This window comes from Corticium candelabrum, chromosome 10 (assembly GCF_963422355.1).
Source record: "Corticium candelabrum chromosome 10, ooCorCand1.1, whole genome shotgun sequence".
NCBI lineage: Eukaryota > Metazoa > Porifera > Homoscleromorpha > Homosclerophorida > Plakinidae > Corticium > Corticium candelabrum.
In genome coordinates, this window is record NC_085094.1 from 4705801 (window position 1) to 4729739 (window position 23939).

At 41.0% G+C, this 23939-nt stretch overlaps 5 protein-coding genes and 1 long non-coding RNA gene across 8 annotated transcripts in view; 3 read left to right on the forward strand and 3 right to left on the reverse strand.

Annotated features, from left to right (window-relative positions):
• Window positions 1-112: 112 nt before the first annotated feature.
• On the reverse strand, window positions 113-16553 carry LOC134185573 (small glutamine-rich tetratricopeptide repeat-containing protein alpha-like). 2 transcript variants are annotated; one of them, XM_062653389.1, is made up of 14 exons: window positions 16438-16553; window positions 7185-7273; window positions 6870-6923; window positions 6753-6810; window positions 6593-6692; window positions 5855-5959; window positions 5063-5117; window positions 4664-4747; window positions 4554-4605; window positions 3616-3698; window positions 3504-3541; window positions 2193-2288; window positions 2043-2125; window positions 113-333 (listed from the first exon to the last, which is right to left on the reverse strand). In XM_062653389.1, the coding sequence occupies exons 1-14, from the start codon at window positions 16538-16540 to the stop codon at window positions 299-301; spliced, it is 1035 nt and encodes a 344-aa protein (XP_062509373.1). In that variant the 5' UTR covers window positions 16541-16553; the 3' UTR covers window positions 113-298. The 2 variants fall into 2 exon arrangements, with proteins under 2 accessions (XP_062509373.1, XP_062509371.1); XM_062653387.1 differs by lacking the exon at window positions 16438-16553 and adding an exon at window positions 9375-9508 and having other exon boundaries at window positions 117-333.
• LOC134185572 (uncharacterized) lies at window positions 9518-10994 on the forward strand. The gene has a single exon (XM_062653386.1). The coding sequence runs from the start codon at window positions 9554-9556 to the stop codon at window positions 10979-10981; it is 1428 nt and encodes a 475-aa protein (XP_062509370.1). The 5' UTR covers window positions 9518-9553; the 3' UTR covers window positions 10982-10994.
• Window positions 10994-14081, reverse strand: LOC134185574 (acyl-CoA dehydrogenase family member 10-like). 2 transcript variants are annotated; one of them, XM_062653390.1, is made up of 5 exons: window positions 13948-14081; window positions 13399-13549; window positions 12441-12592; window positions 12162-12335; window positions 10994-11250 (listed from the first exon to the last, which is right to left on the reverse strand). In XM_062653390.1, exons 2-5 carry the CDS (start codon window positions 13473-13475, stop codon window positions 11141-11143), a joined length of 513 nt encoding a protein of 170 aa, XP_062509374.1. In that variant the 5' UTR covers window positions 13476-13549; window positions 13948-14081; the 3' UTR covers window positions 10994-11140. The 2 variants fall into 2 exon arrangements, with proteins under 2 accessions (XP_062509374.1, XP_062509375.1); XM_062653391.1 differs by lacking the exon at window positions 13948-14081 and adding an exon at window positions 12661-12742 and having other exon boundaries at window positions 13399-13443.
• Window positions 16554-16898: 345 nt separating the features above from the next.
• Window positions 16899-21834, forward strand: LOC134186097 (uncharacterized). The gene is made up of 4 exons (XM_062654015.1): window positions 16899-17241; window positions 18262-19069; window positions 19681-19983; window positions 20050-21834. Exons 2-4 carry the CDS (start codon window positions 18296-18298, stop codon window positions 21163-21165), a joined length of 2193 nt encoding a protein of 730 aa, XP_062509999.1. The 5' UTR covers window positions 16899-17241; window positions 18262-18295; the 3' UTR covers window positions 21166-21834.
• Window positions 17353-17919, reverse strand: LOC134186098 (uncharacterized). The gene is made up of 2 exons (XR_009970899.1): window positions 17883-17919; window positions 17353-17643 (listed from the first exon to the last, which is right to left on the reverse strand). It is a non-coding gene; the product is annotated as an uncharacterized LOC134186098 (long non-coding RNA).
• A 1204-nt stretch (window positions 21835-23038) lies between the features above and the next one.
• The window catches only part of LOC134185529 (uncharacterized), a 1926-nt gene continuing 1025 nt past the window's right edge, over window positions 23039-23939 (forward strand). The window contains exon 1 of the mRNA XM_062653336.1: window positions 23039-23939. This exon is cut by the window's right edge and continues 1025 nt beyond it. Coding sequence (XP_062509320.1) covers window positions 23431-23939 — 509 coding nt within the window. The 5' untranslated portion in view covers window positions 23039-23430.

Below are 23939 nucleotides of genomic sequence, written 5' to 3' on the forward strand. Positions count from 1 at the left end.
ATAAATTGCTACATACAGCATCTGTTGCAAATACCTCAAGCTACTTTGCAACAATGATAAGGCACAAATACAAACACAAACAATGAATCCCTAGTGTAAACTCTATTCTGGGTAAGGGTATATGTATATGGTGAGGGTATATGCACCCTAGAGCTCCAGCATATTTGATATGAAGAAGACTGTTAGTTTCCAAACGTTTGGTGTATAATTTCAAGTACCTAATTGGTTTGTCAGCTCTGTGCTACCAAAAAACTACAGTATCACTGCTATTGCTGTACACAATCTTGCTTGGCAGACTTCATGGTTTATCTTCAGGTGTATGTTCAGTGTCATCTGTGCAAAGCAAAACTATAGTTATGCAAATGTTAAACAGAAAAACTAAAATTATGTAATTAATTAAGTAGATTTAATGTTGAGCAATTTATAGAGCAAATAAAATGGCAAATGGGAGCTGCCGTTAGATGATCACGCCCACAGGCTGGGTTCGTGTGCACTATGCAGGTGCTATGGACCGTGCTAAGCGATCTCCGGGAGCCTGGCCACGTGCTCAAAAGCCCCCGAATCGGCTTCGATGCCAACTGTGGCGTGGAAAGTCCCACCAGGCCCCAGTGGCTGATGGACTTGTCGTAATCGGGGCCTTTGCCACCCCAGTCAAAGACCAGGTACTCATTATACTTATGAGTTGAGAGGCAATGTGTGTGAGTTTCTTGCCAAAGGAAATTGTGCCATAGCTCACTATCACTGTGACTTGAACTTGCAACCGTGATGGGTCCCGGATGTACTCACTTCATAAGATGACTCTCTAGCCAACTGAGCCATAGCACTTTATATATGGGTCAGGTGCCCATCATTCAATTAATTAAACCCATAGAACAACATCTATGTCTAACTCACCAAAATCTGAATACCAAATACTGGGTAGACTATAATCTCACGTAGCCAGACCCTTCCTGCCTACATCCTGCTGGCTATGCGAGACTATGGGTAAATTATGATAACCTCCTTGTTTTCTACCTGCCTATCCACCTTGGCTAAGCAGGCACATAAAAAGCACTTAGAAAAGGAAGTGGTCGAGTAAGCAGCTGTATGCAAATAGATACAAATTTCTTATCTACACCCATATTATGTATCATCAAACTCTAAAATATTTGCTGTTATAAAATTACTACCAAAGTCTTCTAAGCAATCAAATGAATCCTGTTAATTTTTCATGCTCCCACCATTTACAATTTTCTTCCCCAAAAATAACCTCTTCTTGAACAAATAATTTTAGTTTGTGCCCATTAGCAAAGACCAATGCAAGCACAACCCTACTGAAGTGTATTCAGTTGCTGATTACCGCCTCAATTTGTTTCAATACTGAATAGTACTCAATACATTTCATCTTGTTTAGAAGCCAATGTCACTATTTGAGCAACTATGGAACAGCTTAACTTATTTCTTTTCGAATTCTAATAATGGCAATATGATAGTCTTTACACAATATCCAGCAAAAGGTGTTTTCACTGTAAGACGGCTATATATCTGATGTCATCTCACTTACAATTTCAAGACCGACAAAATCAAAAAGAATACAGTGAACAACAACTTGGAGTTAACTGACTCATCTGTATCAGTAAACTAATCCCTACATCTAATTAAATCTCACTATCTCTACAGAAAATTGTGCTAACTTTACTGATGCAGTTTTAACTTTGCAACTACAGGCCTGCAATTAAGAAGTACTTTGCACATACACGTACTAAATGTATTTCTCTTAAGTAGTACGAAGTTCAGACACTTCAATGTGTGTGATTATGACATCCACTAGCTCAAAAATCTTTACCATTCTTAGCCCAATAGCTTTTGTGTACATTGGCCCCATTCTTACCCCAATAAAATTGGCCCAATTTAGTTTTAACTAAAAAACCCAAACAGTTAATTCTCGACGTCTTGGGCATAACCATACCTACACCCCTCGCATTCTGGCACCAAAATGAGTTTATTTACGCCAAATCTTTTCAGCACAAAAGGATTAGACAGAGTTATGTAATTAACTGTACCTTCTTCGCCACCAAACTGGCTTCTCAGTTGCTCTAAAACTTCAGGATTTTCACGTTGCATCTGCTCAGCCATCTGACGACCACTACACGCAAAATGCATCAAATGTTAATCACAACAAACACACAAGGACTGAACTTGTAAACACTTACACAGAAAACAGCGCATCCATTGATGGTGCCTGACCTCCTTCTCCACCACCAGCAGATGCTGAAGCACCAGGCGGATTAGTAAAAAAGCTCGATGCCCTGCAAAACATACCAACATGTACTCAAACATGCTAAATAGTAAACAATTGCTCCTATTATTAATATCTTCAGTCAAGTTACTATTAGAAATGACAGCTAAGTATTATTGATGTTAGATTTGTAAAAGCACATTTGTAAGATACAAAAAGAATGATGTTGCTACTGCCAGACCAACTTGGACATAAAATCTGGACCAACCAAACAACCAAAATAAGAGAGCAATATTCATGTGACTTTTTGACCATGTGCAGTTTTCACTGCATACAAATGTGAGATAACAAAATGGACACTAACATGCACTGTTAACATTTGTGGAGTCATTGATATGTAGTCGTAGGACGTATATACTACCAAGTCATTTTACAGCAAGCACTGCGCATGCACATATCTAATTTGATTTTGGTCAAGCTCAAAACTAGACCGAAGAATCCAAGCATCAAGAAATTTAATTGGTCCGGACTAATGAAACATTTTAACATGGATTCTGAATTTGAATCATTCAGAATCCATGTCAAGATGTTTCATTATCAGCTGTTTCCATAGCCAAACCTTTTTCGGCTTGTTCTCCTGGTAAACCGTTTCATGCAAATGCTTTCAAAAACTGCTGTAAAGTTAAACAGGTAACATAGCTGCCAACTGTCTCGGGATTCCCTGGATTGTCCCGGGATTTGGCCTTCCATCCTGGCGTCCCAATCAGGACACAAAATGTCTCGAGATTTCCTTGAACAGAGTAAGACGACTACAACCGAGAGAGTTGATAGCAAAGTCAAAGTCATACACATGTTCCGTCCTGATTCTAATGATCTTTTAAGTCATTTTCGAGCCTGTGGCCTAGTGGTCTCGGTTATCTACACCACATGCACAGTAAGTGCAAATATCAATGAGAACTGCGAGGCTGTGCCTTCTGCAAGTGCGTCACGAATCAATGTCGGAAGCTGGTAGAAACAAGCTGTTAAAGACGCCGAGGCAGACTCTGAAACACTAGAAGACACTTCATACGGGGGGTGGCAGTTGGTACCTTGTGTCCCGGGAATGGAAGCTGAATCCAGGGACTTCTTGGCATCCAAGTCCGGGGGAGGGTTTCATGTCCAGAGGAACACAGTAATTTCAACAAAGACTTTTAGTTTATGTTCTCTACATTTGATTGGCTAAGACTGACAGTAAAACGCATGTAGAGAGTTAGGAACACACATGGTTGTCCTTAATTAAACTTACATTTGCATGAGTTGAGGATTGCTCATCACAGACTGTGCCTAGAGGGACAGCAATATACGATACAACAGTAACTAACACTAAACAAGACGTGTACATGCATTGCATGCATTACCATGTTCATAATTGCAGGATTATTGAAAAATGATGAAAGACCACCACCCAAGCCTGGTAGGCCACCTAGATTAGCTGAGGCACCTATCACAAAGGCAATACATGTTAATAAAACAACGCAAACTTATAGCAAATTATACAGCTCTGTCAAGAAAAATGTGTCTTCATTGAAAAACACTTCCAAGTCAAACTAAATTTAGACCATTTGGCAATATCAAGATTTCAAGACAGCATTTATTATTTTTGTTGAATTAATCTAAAAGTTAGCATGTTTTATGCATAATTAAATGTCACAAAATCGCACGATTTATTCCAACAAACAAATTTCTAGGGTAGTTCACATTCACATAGTTTTGATAGTTTAAGTTATTAAAGGTCTTTTGTGTAATATAACCATTTTGCTTACACCTTTAATACAACTTTTCATCACTGGCTACAATGTTTAATTTGCTGTGGTGTTCATGTCATACTTTTAGGTAAATAATTTATCAGCACAAAATAAATGAGAGTTCTGACTAAAATCTTGCATTTATAATGTAAGTTTTTAGTCGGACTTCTGTCGGTTTCACACTAGAACAAAGAAAATATTACCATATTATGCTCATATTATGCTCCATGCTCAAATAGAAGACCATGAAGACTGTCAATCTCAATAAACCTTGTGCTTGTACTACTAATTGTTGGAAAAGCAACTAGACTGTAAACTAAAAAATACAACCATACAACTTGAATTGGTGTGATTGTGATCACAGAAAAATATGTATGAACAAAAATAACTTAAGAAATTCAATAATCAGAATTTAATAAGATAAAGTGTGACAGTACAAAATCATATAAGTTGTTTGAGTGCAATAAACAACTTTCCTACAAGTTGTAATGTTCTATATTTATACAACTAAAAAACACAAAATAAACACATCGATAAATTCCAGAACAAACCGCTTTCATTGTTTCCTTGTGTTCCTGCAGAATTCTGTTGAGTAGCTTCAGCCTTTAGACATATCATTTAATTAAACAGTAATGAAAAGTAGCAATGGTTGAATGGGTACTTGTCGTGTTTGTGCTGTGAGCCTAAGCTTTACAGCTCCAAGAGATGCCTTATGACTCTCATTTTCAGGATCAAACTTCAAAGCCTTTACAGAAACAACATCACACATGTATAATCCATGCATGCTTGCATATATGGCATGTGGGCATGCTAGCTTGTACCTAAGCCTTCTTCACACACATGATTTACCATGTGCAATGGCCATCTTAACGTGATACACACACGTGCAAAGACCTAGGCAGGAGACTATAGGCATGCCAGCAGACAAACAAGCATGAAAACACAACACACACACACACACCACACACACACACACACACACACACACACACACACACACACACACACACACACACACACACACACACACACAAGACCAATTATTATAGGGTCCAATCACCTTCTCATAAGCTTCATTTGCTTCCTCTAGTTTACCCATTTGCAATTGTGCATAGCTACATAACAAAATATCGTAACATAATTAACTATAAATCCAATAAGCATCTAAATCATTAGCTAAACCTAACTGTGGTGTGCATGTGTACCACAGTGTGTGTGTGTGTGTGTGTGTGTGTGTGTGTGTGTGTGCATGTGTGTGCATGTGAGTGTGTGACACACGCATGCACACGTGCATGTGTGTGTGTGTGCATGTGTGTGTGTGTGAACATGTGTGAACATCTCATCATTGTGCCATAAATTTCTTCACAGAAAGTTGCTGGCACACTATATTACCATCAAAACATCCATATGCTGTCACAGTCATCAGTAAACATTTATCATCCAATTATAACACTCCAAACTTGAAAAAGCATCATTAAGTATCCTGAATTTTATAGCAATTGCATCTCATTTTGTATATCCTCCATTGTCCTTACATATTTCAATATTCCTTCAATTCCTCTATTTCATGACAGTATCGTTTCTTTCTTTGTTCCTTACACAATCAGAGTTACGCTCATGCCACATACGGGTACTAAGCACGCCCACGCAGGTAATTTCAATGCTATATGTCTTCATTACAATAAACTTCTGCAGTAAACGGTTGCAAAGGGTTGTGTCATGAAGTGACAGCTTTCATCTGAGATTGTTGATTTTGATGAGAGTTCTCGTCTAATTAATGCTGCACACTTGCACACATTTTGCATAAAATCACATTATTGGCGGTTTCTAGTTCACGACGTTATAGTCATACCCTAAACGTCCATATGCTTTGCTGTATTCTGGGTCAAGATCAATAGCTTTTTCACAATCCACAATGGCTTTCTCATACTGTTGCATCTTCAGGTACGCTACAGCTCTGCAAAACAAGCACTGTTGAAGTACTAATTTAACTGAAAGAAAATACACAAATCTTAAACAACATTCCCAGATGGACACTGGATTACGTATTTCAGCCTGCTTCTTCTGTCTCTCACAGTGGCACAACTACCCTTATGCCTGGTTCACAATATGATGCTGATGCTAATGTTGACGCTGATGCTGATGTTGGCGCTGACACTGATGCTAAGATAGAAATGAATCCTACTCCAGTGTCAGCGTCTGCGTCAGCATCAATATCAAAGGATGCCACCTCCATCGAGGCGGTCTCTTTGAAGTTTGACACTCAGCTGGAGAGTCGGCATCATATTGTGAGCCAGGCTTTACATTGCAATTAATTTCTCAATTTCATGAAGTCAAAATGAGTTATCATAATTCCCATACAAATAAGAAAACTCTAGAGAAACCTCAAGATACTGTACTTTTCCATGTGTCTCAGAACTATTGCTTGACTTACATAATCTACCACGATTATATTAAACAATTAAATCAGCAAACGCCATTCCAGGTTTTCTTGTTCAGTGCTGCAAAACAACTTTGTGTTCATGCAACTGCATCACTAGACACTACAAATTGTGTCTAGTCTCAAACTGTGACATTTACATCTACCAACCTGTTGCAAGCATAAATTGGATTCTTTGGATCAATTTCGATTGCTCCATTGTAGCATTGTAAGGCCGATTCAAACTTGTTGCTTTTGATAAACTCATTCCCTAAACAGCAAGCAATAATGAAAACAAGTTATGGCCATTTTCCAGTTCATGTCGATCTACCCTCGTTCTTCAATGCTTCAGCTCGCTGTTTGTCTTCTTCAGAGAGAACCCCTGGCTCCTACAACAAAAGCCTGATAACTGATAACATTTCTACAAATCTTTATTGACAGAATATACCATAGACTTTTCTGCTGCCTCTAGATCACCTACACAAGCTCTTGAGAAAATGTCCTAACAAAGTAAGATACAATATACAATAATTGCCTAACTTGAATTGCACTGCAGTAGCAACTAATCTAGATATTAAGAAGTATTTAGTGTACCGTTTCCTAGACCATTACGACACCCATGTGCATTAATATATGCAGTTTCACACAAACTGTAATACTTTATCCCAAATTTCTGACCTCCTATAAATTGCACAAATGGTCTGCGTCTGCACATGTGTGAGGGCCCCCCCCCCCCGTGTGTCCTAACGTCATGAAAGCTAACCATGAGATTTCTTCCTACTCGCATCTTCTCCAGCCCACCTCGATCACTAAGATTCAACTCGTAGCACTGAGCCAAGCAATCCACAGCAACTAAACAATTCAATGATTACTAGACATTCATCTTTGTTGGTAAAAATTATGACTCGTGGTGTTTCTCGCTGAGTATAAAACATGCACTAAACTAAAATGTCCAATAATTCATGCTATAAGAACAAATCAATACATAATAAATGAATACATTTCCAAATACGAGAACACAATATTTGGCATCAAATGGCAAGTAGTAATGCTCATCACAACTACTATAACCATTAAGAGCCATCGGTAATTATCGTATGTTTATCCACATATCAAAACAAAAAACACTGCTTACCAGTAGAAACCCTTTTTGTCCTTAATTAAGTTAATTAACATGAGTGCAAGTAGATACAGTGGTAACAGAACAGACACACAGACAGACAGACAGATAATATATTCTCATACAGATTCTACTTGTACATATGCTAAGATTTTTTAAATACAAATCAGTCTTTGCAAACAACAAAGTCATTAACTTATTGGGCTTGACTTTGAATGTCAAAATCAAATAATCTATCTAAATCACCAGACAGACAGGCCTTGTGGCCTTGGAGTAGATAAAGATGAAAGTAGATTGGACATCACTGAACAATTGTAGAGGTTTGCAGTAGCCAACCATCATGTACTTTAAACTGTGATTTCCTGGGTATCAAATATCTGACAGACAGACAGACAGACAGACAGACAGACTTCAAGACCAAGTGGCAATCAATAATTTCAGTGACACTACAACGATGTAATGCAAAAGTCATCTTGGACAAACTTATTAGCATAGTGAGATTAGATTGTCGAAACATAGTGTACTCAGTGCAATTTTGAAAGCTTCAGAATCATAATGGTCCTGTAGTGTTGCTGCAGCATGTGGACGTTTCTCTGTTAATTAAGTTGCTAATGATGTAAATGTTTGATTTAAACGGAAAATATATGTATTGAGACAGACAGACAGACAGACAGACAGACAGACAGAGAGACAGACAGAAGTTTGCATTAAAGCCTGGCGAGTTTCGTCTAGCAACACGTTTGAGGTTGGGTTGTGAAATGTCCCTTGGATCAGTGATTTCCACTTGTGATTGTGGGAAAGATGCTGATGGGGTGAATACCATTTTTCTGACTTGCAAAACTGGAGGTGGGCCTAAATGGACTCATGAAACACTATCAAGCATATGGAGCAACTGTTTTACAGCAACTAAATAGGACACATCAGCAAGAACCAAGGAATCAATATATTAATACTAATGACAGACCCGATATCATTGCATTTGATGCACAATCTGGGTGTGACATTGAACTTGACATTTCAGTGGCTCACCCATGGGCCAAACATATTATTTCTCAGGCAGCTTTGGAAGATGGCGCAGCCGCAGCCAAACGAGAAGCCGTGAATCACAGAAATATGCTGGTGAGCTGGACATGTGGGGCAACTCTTCTAACTGTATTGCCCTAGTTTTTGAACAGTTTGGAAGATGGGAACATGATGCTCTTCAGTTCCTTAATCGACTGTCCATTCTGTCAACAGATGAAGATGGAAGAAAGAACAGCAGAGAGTTCAAGACATACTGGTGTCGCTGTTTGTCTGGAGCATTACAAAGATGGAATGCTAATGTGATTAGTAAAAAATTAGGAAGAGCAAGACAGTTTAAAAACTCTTCGAACGTTGATGAAGCTTTTGTTAATTACAAGAAGTTGGGTTTTGTTGTGTGGCCCATTGTGGGCTTTTGGACTGGTGTTTGGACAATTAGACTGTAATAGTGCTGATGTATGAAAATATATGTATTGACAGAGAGACAGACAGAGAGACAGACGGACGGACAGACAGAGAGACAGACGGACGGACAGACGGACGGACAGACGGACGGACAGACAGACAGACAGACAGACAGACAGACAGACGAAAGGCTGAGCATGCCTCAGCTGCGTCTGCGCGCACAGAGGCATACTTGCAGGCACCATGCAACATACAAAAAACCAACTACTAGTGTGAATCCACCATGATCCTCAGAGCAGCACGCGTTACTATCACCTTAACCGTGTCCAAGACCAAGAACGGACGCAAACTCAAGACAGCAACCTTCTAGATCTCTAACCATTTCTACTAGGAAGATATAATACACACCTTCTACACTCTCTTCCATATCACTGGATATCGTTCCATCCTTCACTTCAGACTGAAGGTGATCGATAATAGCCAACGCTAATCGTTTTCTCGTCTCTCCCATCTTGTTTCAAGTTGCAGCAGCTATCCCGTATGTGAGAGGCGGATCTGGACGACGCAATTGGTCGAACACGACACGAATGGCTCTCACGTTGACTGTGTTTACTTTCTTGGTTTTTGGATTAGCTCATGCAACTGATAAAGAGCCACATGAGCAACGGAAGAATCCAGGAGAGAGTTGGCTCGATACTGACTTCTACCCTACGTTTCACAACAAAGAAGCTATCACGCCCGCACAGTCAGACAATTCTAAATCGGAACCGACTAAATCTCAAGCGCCATCGACGAAGGATACGAAGCAACACGAAATTTCAAAGCAATGCGTGGGCGCGGAAGGAATATACACATCCGGGTGTCCATTGCTGATGTCCCATTACCGAAGATATGTTAGTGTTTTAGTAAATATGCTGGATGAGAAACGTATCGTCGCTGGAACGGATTTTCTAATTTACTGCAATTTGGAAGAGACAAAATTTCAGTTGCTCAAAAATTTTTCTCGTGACCAACATGTTGCAATTCAAGAAGTGAATCTCGTGCTCGAGAAGATGATCACAGACGTGAGCACGACCAGTGGTGAACACGTTCCACCGACATTACTGTTTGGTTTCGATAGAATGACATTGTTGGGAATGCTGACAACAGTCGTGATCTGCATTGTGTCCATTCTACTCTCCTTTTGGTTGATTATACAAATCAGTCGTGTCCCTCTGCTACCTGTTTGGAAATATTTTGTTGGCTTTGTGTTTGTTGTTTTGATAGCTAGCACTGTCATCGAGTGGTTCCACCTCTATCAGACGGCAGTCGCCGAGAAGATGTCAACTCAAGCGAAAGACATTCCACCAGAGTGTACTGCAGAAGGGGCCACGGGGTGGACGACTCTTGCCAGCTGGATGAAGTCTACGTTCACTCTATCTGAGGATGCATGTCTTAAGTATTACCAAGCTGTTGCTATCGATCCAATAGTAAGATCGAACCCCACAAAAGCTCTGGTTATTTCGTTCACTCATGTCATCGTGGAGCCGATGAAGATGATATTTAGTGGACTCGGTGTTGCATTCCGAGGTCTTCTGCAGCCACTTCCTGTTCAGTGGCAACCTTTTGTCTTCATCGTTGCTATATTATTGCTTGTTTTGTTTCTCGTAATGGTTATGGGTTATTCAGTCAGCTTACCATTTTTGTTCAGTTTTGGACCAAAACAAAGGCCTCCAGCACTAACAGATGGTAAAGAAATGAAGGACATGCTTCTTCAGCTGAAGGAACAAATCACTGAGCAAAACTCACAAACTGCTCAACTACAGGAACAGAATCGAGCACTCCAAGGGCAAATACAAAGCCTGCAGGCCATGAGACCGTTACTAGCGATTAAGGATACTGAACATCCTGCGAACAAAAATGCAGAATTGCTGACACCCGTACAAGAAAGCCACCTGAATATTCCACCTGAGAATGATTTTGATACGAAAGCAAATGTTGTTGATTCGATTGGAGCTTCGGTGTCAGGGCAGTAACGGTCGACTACTCTATGTTTTGTAATTGCGCTGATCTCTTGTAATTGAATATCTAGATCATGTATGTTTTATAACTGCACTTCTCTGCATTTGAGTATCTATCTAGGGATATCGTATTCGTACACGAAAACAAATGAAACGCAGTTCTATGCCAACTGGCTACAGCTTTGACTTTTGTGTTTGTGATTTTTCAGCAAATCTCCAACCAAGATCGGCTATATACTGTGTCATCATGCCAACAGCTTCTGCGTTTGCAGCACTGGCTTGACCTAAACAAATGAAAATGAAGATATCAAATAAACAGATGGGCTGTTTGATTCACATTCTTAATTCATGAAAATAAACGGTCCTGATATATATCAAAATATATTTATGTAACAGTATTTACGCACAGAGACAAACAGACAGATTGCTCTATTTTTGACCCAAACTATACTAATAACAGTACAATATTACATAAAATGAGACTAAACAGTTGTAGTGGTTAATCGATGGAAGTGATGTGGGATGTCACATTGAAAAGGTGTCTGTAACTCTGCCAAGAAATGTGCTAATCTTACCCTAACATTACACTTCTGTAGTATGATCAAAATTGTTTGCATCATTCACCAGATATAAAATCAACTCCACTGCTGCACTCTTCAGCATCTCTTCACTTTTGTGACAGATACACAGATACAGACAGATAGATAGACAGAGTCAGTTTCACTAGGATCTATTTAACCTACCCTATTTACAAGCGATCCATATTAGCTTACTTGATTAGTTTGAATTTAAAACTTTAAGATATTACAGTGATTGTACTTTGATGTTTACAAACACGGGTATATGTTATTGACAGACAGACACACAGCAGACACAGGCAAATGACTAGACAGGAAGTCAATTAGAATACTTAGTGTCTTCCACTGGTATTACGAGAGACAGTCCATTGATGCAACCTTAGACCAAATATATAAACCTACAAAAGCTGCAGATGGTTCGACAAATATTCATTTTGCCACGCTGACAACTCTGTACAAAGACATGTGAATTTGATTTTCTAGTCATTTAGAGATTAGACTTTTAGTGACATAATCACTGAAATAACAGACGACCATGCCCAAACAGTAACATTAGCGGAGACAACAAAAGCTACACAAATTAGATTACATACTATAATGATTGAAATCAGTCTTACCTTGTGTGGCTCTCTTGTATACACCTTGGAGGATGGCTGCAGCACGAAAAAACGAAAATGTCAAATAGTACTGCCAGTCTTCTATACTATCAAAGCCCATTTGCCGGCAATAATCGCCAACATACTGTTCCTCGGTTGGAATGCCTAGTGACTCCAAATCTTCACCTGCCAAACCTAAAGACAAAAGTCACAGTCTTTGCTGTACACCGACTAAAGGTGTAACATATTCGATACCCATCTACGTCACCAGAATTGTGCTCAGATGTCAAGCTCCCTTACCTTGCAAAGCAGGGAATCCTGGTCCCAAGTGATAACCCATGCAGTTGTAAGCTAGATCAGAAAGAGGATCACCGAGCGTCGACAATTCCCAATCCAGAACCGCCACAACTTTGGGGTCTCCGGAATCAGTGGAAAATATTAAGTTGTCGAGCCTATAACCATACACACTATGATGACTCCTACACTACAGAAATGTCAAGCAACATTAATAGCTACATACATGTATCCTTTCCTGTCATAACTACGTCTACAATCGGCTGTCCCAAGTTACTGTATGCACAGCTTAAGCTTTCTTGTCGATTCTAATATATAAATAAATGAATAAATATATAATTGCCATGATGTTACTGCGTAAATTAAAATGGGATACAAATGTACACACATTTTTATCACTCAATGCACAGACACATTCGATCTCTGCAAACATGTCAATGATGACACCATCACGTCACTGTTGCTAGAACAGATAACGCTTGCACACCAGTACTGCTATGCTGGCATCAAAAAGGTAAAGTAGCATGTCAGCATGATTTGACAGCTACCACCAAATGACAAGACATTTGTTCGTTCGTGCTCTCATTAAACGAGGAAGACTGCATTCTATTTTGCACCTGAATGTCATAAACAAATCTCATAAAACTCTATGTGATTTCTACAGAAGGAATAAATAGGCATGAATGTAACCACATACACACTGCATATAAAACGTGCATCATTGCCTAATCTTATTTGCATTCATTTTGTAGTATGTACAGTAACACAAAACTTGCTTATTCACAATATGCAGATTCACCTTACATCTAGAATCCCTCACAATTTTCGGTTTGTTGTGATTTCACACAACATTAAACACAAATTAAACAAAAATCTAACAAAACTTAAATAATGAAATGTAATAAACGCTAGAGCCATAACTCTTCATAATCCACAAAAAAACTTAATGGCCACTGTTACTTACCTATAGTCACCATGTACAAGTGTCGTTCGATCTTTTTGCGGAAGGTGTTCAGGTAGCCAAGCTATCAGCTTGTCCATAGCTTCAATGGTATGTGTCTTACTAGCTTCATATTGTCAAGTCCACCGTGAAACTTGTCTACTAACGTACTGACCTATATAAAGCATAACCTTGACAAAAGGCATGTAAACACCGACACACACACACACACACACACACACACACACGTGCGCACACACACACACACACACACACACACACACACACGCGCGCGCACACACACACACACACACACACACACACACACACAGACAGACAGACAGACAGACACACACACACACACACACACACACACACACACGTGTGTGTGTGTGCGTGCTCACGTGCACGCATGCACGAATGCACGCACGCACACACAAACGCACACACGCATGCACACACACAGACACACACAGACACACACAGACACACACACACACACACACACACACACACACACACACACACACACACACACACACACACACACACACACACACACACACCACTAACCAGGCTTTCCATAATCTTTTAAACCTTCAGCTGAAATATCAACAGAATGAATGGCAGCTAGGGTTTTGTTCATGGCAGAAAAGACAGCCCGTCTCTCTGCAGAAGACATTTCCGGTACTGCTGCATCAGTGTAGATACGACCACTTATGTATGCCATAACATAAAACGGAGTGCCAATCACACTAAACAATTAACATAAATGTGAATCAGTCCGACAGCACCTCATTTTGGTAGCAAGTGAGTAACCTTGAGTCCTCACAAAGATCAAGAACTTTTGGCACAGGAACACCCTGTGAAGCCACAGCTTTCATAACCCTGAAATGAGATGCATTGCCGGCATTAAACTGTACTAACTGCAAACCACACACTTCATCTCACCTATACTCTCGCTCTACTGCATGAGCAGACGACAGCAACTTTCCAGGCTAAATAAATCATAACTACAATACCACACCATCTGTTCTTGCATATGAAATTCACTGTCCTACCGGCTTCTTTCTTAAAACGAGTTGTTGACCTCCATAGCTTATATAATATGTTGGATTTGACTGACCGTGCTTGAATTTTCTAATGTTCAAATGCCCTAAACAAGCTTAAGTAATGAAACGTATTTTGCCATAGTGCTCAATTCAATACAAAACGAGCAACACCACTCTAAACTCTCAAGATCAATTGCAAATCAACATTTAACAACACAACAGAAAATCGGTTTCATCTCAAGGTAATTGGTAACCAACACTCTGACTACAAAGAAGGCCAAGTAAGCTCAAACCGACTTTAGAAATTAGTTTCTGGCATGTCATAATCTGCAACATATCAATATGCCCAAACTTGTTAAATTCAATCACATAACTGATACGGTAGGGATTTACTGATCTAAAAATCTTGCTAGTAGTCTACCTACTCCTATTGTTGCAAAAAGCCTATGAAATACTCTTGTACGACATTCGGTTTCTAGATGCTCAAACTATGAGACAATTTAGAAGCCCGCGTGCAACATTAGTCGAATAGATTGTTTCATTTTCTTGCTGATACAATTAATTGTGAGTTTGAGACTTTACATGAAAGTATGAAAGCACAAAACCTACAATCTCATAAATTAAATTAAAAATACACTGTACAGAGGACTGCATTTTAATCAATGATTGATGTCCTTTAATTTGCATAATATGTAGTAGAATCTGGAAACTCGGTTGTAACTCCTGCACTATATCTATTTCCCATATCTGAAATCCATACCATGCCGGTCAGTCAAGTCTAGCTTTTCCTGAAGATATGTTGTAAGCCTATCAGTTGGTAACATGTGAGCCTTCTTTACAGCAGTCGTGCCAGGAACGAATCCTACTCATCAGCAAAGTCATACATCGCACCAAAACATACGAAGAGCAAAGACAGTGACACCTGACAATGAAAATTCAAGAAGTTTCTCAATTTGACTCAGTGCCTGTGCATGCCCATTTTCCTAACAAAACAAACAATGCAAAACCCTTCCCCTAAATTAATTTAAATGAGTGAGATAAATTTAAGATTTTAGATAATGTGCCAACATTATAAGCACAGTGCCAACATAGCACACACAGAATCATGCTGTGCTCAAACAGCATAGTATACACTGCAGTCTTTCATGATTTTTGTCATAATCTGCTAATTAATTAATTGCTACACTAGTCTACTTAATTAATTAGTTTTTCATTTGTTGTCTAGTGTACTTTCTTTACTATCTATCTAGTCTATAGTTTGTATATTTAATTTGTATGCACCTAGAGGGAACTGCACAGCTTGTGCGACAAAAATATATTATTAATATTATTATTTAATTTACTTAAATCCTTAAAGCTCGAATAATGTTCTATCAATAGCATAATAATTATAACAAGAACCGGTAAATACTGGACACAAGTGGAAGTATAAAAATATACTACAAAATGATCTTCTAGTCCCAAATATTAGCTTCCTTCTACAGAAGTTGGATACGATTCACAACAATTCTCAACACAATGTTACGCGCATCTGTTCTCACAACATAAAGCTAATATTATCTATAGATGTTACAACCAAAAAACAAACTAAAATTTCATATGAAAACTACTTTGTTAATAACGATATATATCTATTAATTAATCTATGCAATGTACATGTTTGTGCTGGGTCACAATGATGTTTAACGAAGTTACACATAGTTGACTCTGCCTTGATGCACGAGGAGTGGACAGCCGCAGGAGTGCACAGGTAGGGAGGTATCGTTGTGTTCCCATGTGTCATGAGCAAACGAAAGTGGTGCAAAGTTTTCCCGTGAGTCATGGGCAATAGCATACTTGCAGGCACCATGCAACATACAGAAACCAACTACTAGTGTGAATCCACCATGATCCTCAAAGCAGCACGCGTTACTATCACCTTAACCGTGTCCAAGACCAAGAACGGACGCAAACTCAAGACAGCAACCTTCTAGATCTCTAACCATTTCTACTAGAAAGATATAATACACACCTTCTACACTCTCTTCCATATCACTGGATATCGTTCCATCCTTCACTTCAGACTGAAGGTGATCGATAATAGCCAACGCCAATCGTTTTCTCGTCTCTCCCATTTCTTGTTTCAAGTTGCAGCAGCTATCCCGTATGTGAGAGGCGGTGTCACAGGATAAACTATCCCCGGGACAGATCATCCCCCGGATAGTATAGACTATCCCCCGGATAGTATAGACTATCCCCCGGATAGTATAGACTATCCCCCGGATAGTTTGTACTAATCATGTCACAGTGCAGATTATCCTCCTGAACAGAGCATCCTCCGGATAGTATATACTATTCCAGATAGTTTAGACTATCCCCCAATTGTCTAAACCTTACCCGAGTGTCCCAAAAATCCGGCTCGAATAGCTATGTAGACTATCCGTGACAAATCCGGGGTTTAGAATCGTGGTTGCGCTTTTTCAATTTCCCGCCGTTTCAAGGTTGTTCGATACAGCAAGCTATCATCATGAGCAAGGCTACTGACCTTTCAGAGGCTCGTTGCCAGGCTTTGCTGAATTACCTGCAAGGTTGTAAACGCGGACAACCCAAATATCCACAAGGCTTCAGCATCAACGACAGAAGAGGGCTTCGTCAGCAGGCAACGTCTTTCCACAACGAGGACGGTGTACTCTACCACAAGAAGGATGATGTCAAGGCAGGTGTGTTGAACCTCCGGAGAGTAGTCGTGTCCAGAGAAGAGCAAGTGAGAATTATGCGAGCCTGTCATGATGGTGTGGACGGATGTCACTTTGGTCGTGACAAGACATTCAGCAAGGTGAAATACTTAACTTTTTGACACTTATATCTAGGTTACTGTCTGTCCATTGCATATACAGTACACGTACATGTAGAGACACAGCCATATCCTGCACTTTGATAGCAAAAGTATGTTGCAGTACACTATAACTTCACAAATGAAAACAGGTACACAGCTCTAGTCCGTAGTATACAAGTTGTCAGTAAACAAATATAGCTCAGATGTCAGCATTCATGCATATTTCCTCTGAAAGACCTACAACACTTTCTTCAGAACAGTAACATTGTACTAGAATTCGAGTCACTCCTATTGACTATAGTTTTATGTTGTAGCTCGCACCAGCTGCATCTACCAGAGAGTGCTTTGTTCCCTTGGCATCTCATAGATACACACGACCTTGATCTTAATAGAAACATTTATCTATTTTCAACACAATACAGATATTCAAACGGTAGGTAGAGAACACAACAGTACTTTTGAATAGAACTACAACATGTGACAAACGACAAGCAACTTTTCAACTGTGGATTACGTCAGAAAAAATTATTCTTGCACAACTGTCAATAATAGTACACCACATATGTTGCCCACACACTTTACTCAGAATACTGACAGCTATATCAAATGAACAAGTCATAGAGCAAACAGCAATACCATACCTAGCCCATTTCAGCAATTACAACTTGAGACGTCTCAGCCACCATAGTTCAAACAGGCTATCTGCTCGATGTCAACAAAACTATGAAATTCATCCAAGCCTGGAAGATCAACCAAAGTAAGGAGTAGTGTCAAAAATTGTATAATTATTGCCTGAGATCAACCAAAGCAATCTTACACATCTACAACCATTTTAGAGGAACATCACCAGGCATCCTTAATGAATTAATATCACTACGCTGTCACATGTACTGGAATGACAACATCGCTCTATTCCATACAAGGCTGGATGCCATGCAATGCACTGTAACTGTACCTGTAAAACAGCACTCCACTAGGACAGGTTACATGAATTAAACTTTTTGTTGATTGTTCACGTAGATAACTCAGGATTACTATTGGAAAGGCATGGCAAATGATGTCCAACTCTACTGCAACTCGTGGTGACACTTGCCAGCGTGTGAATCCTAGAATGCCCAAGCAAAGGCCAGAATTACACCCCATTCCAGTTACTGATGTCTGGAACCAGATTGGCATAGACATTGTTGGGCCACTTCCAGAAACTGTCCGTGGCAACAAATACATCATAACAGTCACTGACTATTTCTCTAAGTGGCCAGAAGCTGGTCCACTACCAGACAAAAGTGCAGTTGGAGTGGCTAACTTTATGTTTTCCCTGTTTTGTTGTCACGGCTGGCCGAAGATTGTCATATCTGACCAGGGTAGAGAGTTTGTGAATGCAGTCTCTCGAAATCTTTTTGAAAAGACAGGAGTGGATCATCGAATCAGTAGTGCATACCATCCTCAGACAAATGGGCTAGATGAACAAACAAATCAGACATTAGTCAAGTCCCTCATCAAACTCAGCTCCTCCACTACAGACTGGGACCTCAACATTGAGGTGTCACTTTATGCTTACAGAATATCTAAGCAAGATTCCTCTGGTTACAGTCCATTCTTCCTCCTCTACAATCGCCATCCTAGGAAGGCAATTGACCATGAGCTAAGCAGCAGAGCACCTGAGAATGAGTCTGAAATTGATACCATGCCATCACCACAAGACCGAGAGGACATCATCAACACACTCTCCGATCTGCGGCAACACTACCAAGACAGGGCTAGAACAAACATTCAAAAAGCACAAGAGAGACAGAAGAAGTACTATGATGCCAAGTATAACAGCCACCATGTAAGTTGCAACATTATCAGTGCATCAGTAAATAAGCATTATCACTACAACACACACTGGCTCATAGTACCAATATGTTAGGAGTATGCTTGTTGCGTGTGCATGGGCAAGGAAGCATGTTATCACACAGAACACCTTGTTGGCCAAGTAGTTGGTACTTACATACATACATACATACATACATACATACATTTTTTTGTTACAAGAGCCCCTAAGGCCCAGGTTACTGCAGTCACTAAGCACTTGCTACGATACTTTACAATCTCAGTCACTATATGTCACTATGTACTTCAACTTGCTGCTTGGACAGAAACTAACACTCCGGAGAGAGAGGCAATTGTATGTTAGTTCCTTGCCCAAGGGAACTTATGTATGTGGCCCTCCTGCACTTGAACTCTGACCCAAAGGTCCCGGATGTTGCCCATCTCCAACTGCACACTCTAACCAATTGAGATACATAAATACATACACACACATACATCTCGAAATACATCAACAGGTTGTTCTTATGCATGCATGTACGTATGTGTATCTCTGCTTTTAACTCTACTTCCATAACTATGCTCATATCAGTCACATTACATGTGATGATATTTGGCTTCTTATTGAAGGAACTCAAAGTAGGATCTCTTGTCTTCAATAAAGTTATGAAACACTCTCATCGCATGGGGGGCAAACTAGAAGAGCGGTGGAAAGGGCCCTTTGAGGTAGTGAAGATCATGCCGAAGGGACGATATCAATTGAAATCCCAGTCTGGAACAATACTGGCAAAACTCATTCATGGAACTCTACTGAAAGAATACAGACAGTGCATGGATGGTGAAAGCAAAGACAACCAAAGCAATCAAACTGATGATGGAATAACAAGTGCCAACTCACCACCAAGCAAACTGTCACAGCAATGCCAGAATGAGGTTGTCTGCTTGATTTGATATAACTTGCACTGTACTCACCGTTTCAGTTTGCTATCTGCATTATAGGTATATAGAGATGAAGTCGACGACTATCCTCTACCATCTCCCCCTCCCATGTTTGTGCCTGATGCAACTCCATTACCCCCACTCCCTGACGAGAAAGTACTACTTGCAATGGGGGACCCTCCATCCTTGCTGCCACCTGTGTCTCCACCATCACCTCCTCCTGTGTCGCAACCTATGTCTCCACCGTTACCTCCTCCTGTGTTGCCATCTGTGCCTGCACCTGCTTTGCCATCAAAGAGTAGAAAACGAAAGCAAGTAAGTCTCTGTGCACATGTCATGAAAGTACAAATGCAGAAGGTAGCAAGAGCTGATGTGAACCCAAACAGCCCCATCGATGTGGATGACTACCAGGTTTCCATGCAACCACAACATCCAAAGCAATGGTTACAAGAGCTCGGATTGGACAATGGGGATAGAAAGACTATTCAGTCACCAACGGGTTGGCTGAATGACAATGTCATCAACGCAGCCCATCAATTACTGCAGAAAGCCAATCCAGCTATGCCAGGCCTCCAAGATGTTGCTTTGGGGTTGACTTTGTCATTTCAAGTGCAGCCTCAAGAGTTTGTACAGGTACTGCATGATGGACATGCTGATTGGTTGACTGTGTCCAACAGTGGACTGCAACACTCTCACGTACACGTGTTCGATAGCTTACGTTCAGCTGCATCTTCGAGTTTGAAACTACAGATCTCCAGCCTTCTTGTGACAAAAGAGCCCCACATCACCCTGGAGTACATAGATGTTCCGCGACAAGTGGGAGGATCAGACTGTGACCTGTTTTCGATAGCATTCGCTACTGCATTGGTTTTTGGACAACACCCTGGACAACTGGTGTTTGACCAAACGCAGATGCGAACACACCTACTGCAATGTTTGGAAGCTAGTGAAATGTTACCGTTTCCCGTGAAGAAGATGAAGCGCACGATACAAATAAAGGCAATTCAGAAAGTAAAAGTGTACTGTGTATGCCGCATGCCGTCCTGCACCAACTCTGACTGGATAGAATGCTCTACCTGCAAGGAGTGGTATCACAGTGACACATGTGTCAATGTGTCCAAAAGCTTGCTGCACCCAAGAAGGCCATGGAGCTGTACCAAATGCAATCCTGCTTGATTGAACACCTAGTCATTATTGCTGCCTTGAAATAATAGTATCTCAATGGGAACACATGAGCACATTTAAACTGAATGCTGTGTGTGTGTGTGTGTGTGTGTGTGTGTGTGTGTGTGTGTGTGTGTGTGTGTGTGTGTGTGTGTGTGTACTATGTCTCGTTGCTACCTCACCATGGAGGTGCAGCGGGGTCTTCACCCCCAACAGGGCACCCACCAACCCGGCGGGAAGGTCCCAGAAAGGTACATGCTTCTGTGAAGTCCACTTGGCGATCTGACAGCCGATAAGACAGTCAACTGCGCATTGCGATGATGTTATATGTATGTTTGTATATCTGTCTGTATGTGTGTATGTACATGCTATGAGCAATCTAGGAATTGGCACAGTTACATGCAGGATTCTAAAAACACAGTGCACAACTTAAATTGTCACACAGCAAGGCATGATTCTGAATAACACAATGAGCTTTGACATTAATTGTTTGTCACGAACTGACAAGACAATATAGAGTTCATCACCAAGCAGGTGTTACCATGCAATCTGGATAAGTAGCAATTCAAAGCACCTACATACATACATACACACATACATACATACATACAAGCCAGTCTATTACCAGATTACTTCTAAGCTACAAGGTGCCAAAAAGTTTAGCAACAAAGAGGACAAGCTACTTCCTCCACCCACCACTTGTCACTAATTGTGCTGATATTATTAAGAAACAACTTTCTATCCAATATTGACAAACATTTCCCAGCAAATAGGAGTAGCAGCGTATGGACCTAATACTTTGGAACGGACACACACATGGGAGGACGCACAGGGAGACAGGTTCCGCCCAAGCCTAGATTTAGCTCGCTCTCTTCGCTCGCTCCACGAATGGCTTGACATGCCCAGAGACGACCATTGCTCCTTTGATAGGTTTGCAAATAACAACCTGACTAGACAGAGCATCTAGACGGGTACCTGTGCTCTGGTCTCCTCGTCAGTAATCAGGTGGGGTCGGGGATTGAATTTAGTTCCCAGGCCTTCTGCTGGAGTACAGCTTTGCCTTCCTACAGCAGACTTCCGACTTCAGACTTTTGACAGACCGTAGAAACAAAATCACCTCACGTTCTATGCGCACTGAAACGGCATAGGTTCGGGCATGAGCACGTGTACGCAGGTGTAGCTAGGTCACTACTGTACTGCAACGACCTTAGTCTTACCTGGTGGACAGCGTCTCTCATCGAGGAAGAGGACCACTCGCTCGTAGACCACGACTTTGTGACATCGCAGTATTGTTCGGCGGGATAGTCTATACTATCCGGGTAGGATACTCTACACGGACTGTCTGTTCGCCATAAGCGTGAACTTTGAAAATCATCAATATCTCTGCTGTTTAGTGGACTTTCGCGATGATCTCGGTATCGTTAGAAACCGCTAGGTCTGGCATTTCTGTTTATCAAATTATCTAAGCCCTTTCTACAAACGAAACGGAAGGATAGTACTTGTGCATATCAAACACAAACGGATGGAGCAATGGCTATTATCCAATTATCTTGTAAGACCAACGGATCAGCAACTGGAACCATTTAAGATAATTGGATGGAGTTTAATTAACCAGTTAAACGTAGTTGAATTCGTCTGGAGTTGAGCTGCTGAGCGCACGCGCACGGCGGACTCACGAGGGGACTGCGTTGAACGGAGCATGCGCATCGCCAGCGACCATCCGGCACGCCACAGCGCAGCAAGCGCCCCAGAGCGCGCATGTTTCGTTTTTCCCACCCTCCCATCCCAATGTCTGATGAGCTCGTGCTTGGGAAGTTTTTTCCCCTATTCTTCATTCTATTAAATCTCCGTGGTTATCCACGTGAAAGGTGAGTTGGGCCGGAGTCCGGTCTGAAGTCCCGGATCCGCGCCGGACGTCGGTTCTCCTGGACCATGATGGGCTGGGCCGGGCTCCGCCCACTCTCCACGGCCACGCCTTCATTATGCAGGCTGGCTCAGGTAAGTGGTCGCATCAAGATAAACATCACTGGAAAACTGACGGAGGTAAGAATTCAATATAACATGGTCCAACTGGGGCAGCTCTTAGTGCTCTAATGTGCACACCTGGCGTGACCTCTACTTCATTACTCACTTCCGAGTTCACGCTTATGGCGAACAGACAGTAGGATAAAGCATCCGGCCGGATAGAATATACTATCCGGGTAGGATACTCTATATGGGGATACTTTGTACTGGGACACCTGATCTGGACGACGCAATTGGTCGAACACGACACGAATGGCTCTCACGTTGACTGTGTTTACTTTCTTGGTTTTTCGATTAGCTCATGCAACTGATAAAGAGCCACATGAGCAACGGAAGAATCCAGGAGAGAGTTGGCTCGATACTGACTTCTACCCTACGTTTCACAACAAAGAAGCTATCACGCCCGCACAGTCAGACAATTCTAAATCGGAACCGACTAAATCTCAAGCGCCATCGACGAAGGATACGAAGCAACACGAAATTTCAAAGCAATGCGTGGGCGCGGAAGGAATATACACATCCGGGTGTCCATTGCTGATGTCCCATTACCGAAGATATGTTAGTGTTTTAGTAAATATGCTGGATGAGAAACGTATCGCCGCTGGAACGGATTTTATAATTTACTGCAATTTGGAAGAGACAAAATTTCAGTTGCTCAAAAATTTTTCTCGTGACCAACATGTTGCAATTCAAGAAGTGAATCTCGTGCTCGAGAAGATGATCACAGACGTGAGCACGACCAGTGGTGAACACGTTCCACC

Bases quoted from the DNA above. Each gene is read 5' to 3' on its own strand.
- LOC134186097 (XM_062654015.1), top strand. From the start codon at position 18,296: ATGATGTCCAACTCTACTGCAACTCGTGGTGACACTTGCCAGCGTGTG. The intron at 19,070-19,680 runs GTAAGTTGCAAC...TTCTTATTGAAG, and splicing joins CCAAGTATAACAGCCACCAT to GAACTCAAAGTAGGATCTCT. The intron at 19,984-20,049 runs GTTGTCTGCTTG...TCTGCATTATAG, and splicing joins CACAGCAATGCCAGAATGAG to GTATATAGAGATGAAGTCGA.
- LOC134185574 (XM_062653390.1), bottom strand. From the start codon at position 13,475: ATGGACAAGCTGATAGCTTGGCTACCTGAACACCTTCCGCAAAAAGAT. The intron at 12,593-13,398 runs GTAAGTAACAGT...GTATGGTTATAG, and splicing joins CTTGTACATGGTGACTATAG to GCTCGACAACTTAATATTTT. The intron at 11,251-12,161 runs GTAAGACTGATT...TCATTTGTTTAG, and splicing joins ATACAAGAGAGCCACACAAG to GTCAAGCCAGTGCTGCAAAC.
- LOC134185573 (XM_062653389.1), bottom strand. From the start codon at position 16,540: ATGGGAGAGACGAGAAAACGATTGGCGTTGGCTATTATCGATCACCTT. The intron at 4,606-4,663 runs GTACCCATTCAA...ATATGTCTAAAG, and splicing joins TCACAGCACAAACACGACAA to GCTGAAGCTACTCAACAGAA. The intron at 334-2,042 runs GTACAGTTAATT...TGCTTTGCACAG, and splicing joins CCAGTTTGGTGGCGAAGAAG to ATGACACTGAACATACACCT.
- LOC134185572 (XM_062653386.1), top strand. From the start codon at position 9,554: ATGGCTCTCACGTTGACTGTGTTTACTTTCTTGGTTTTTGGATTAGCT.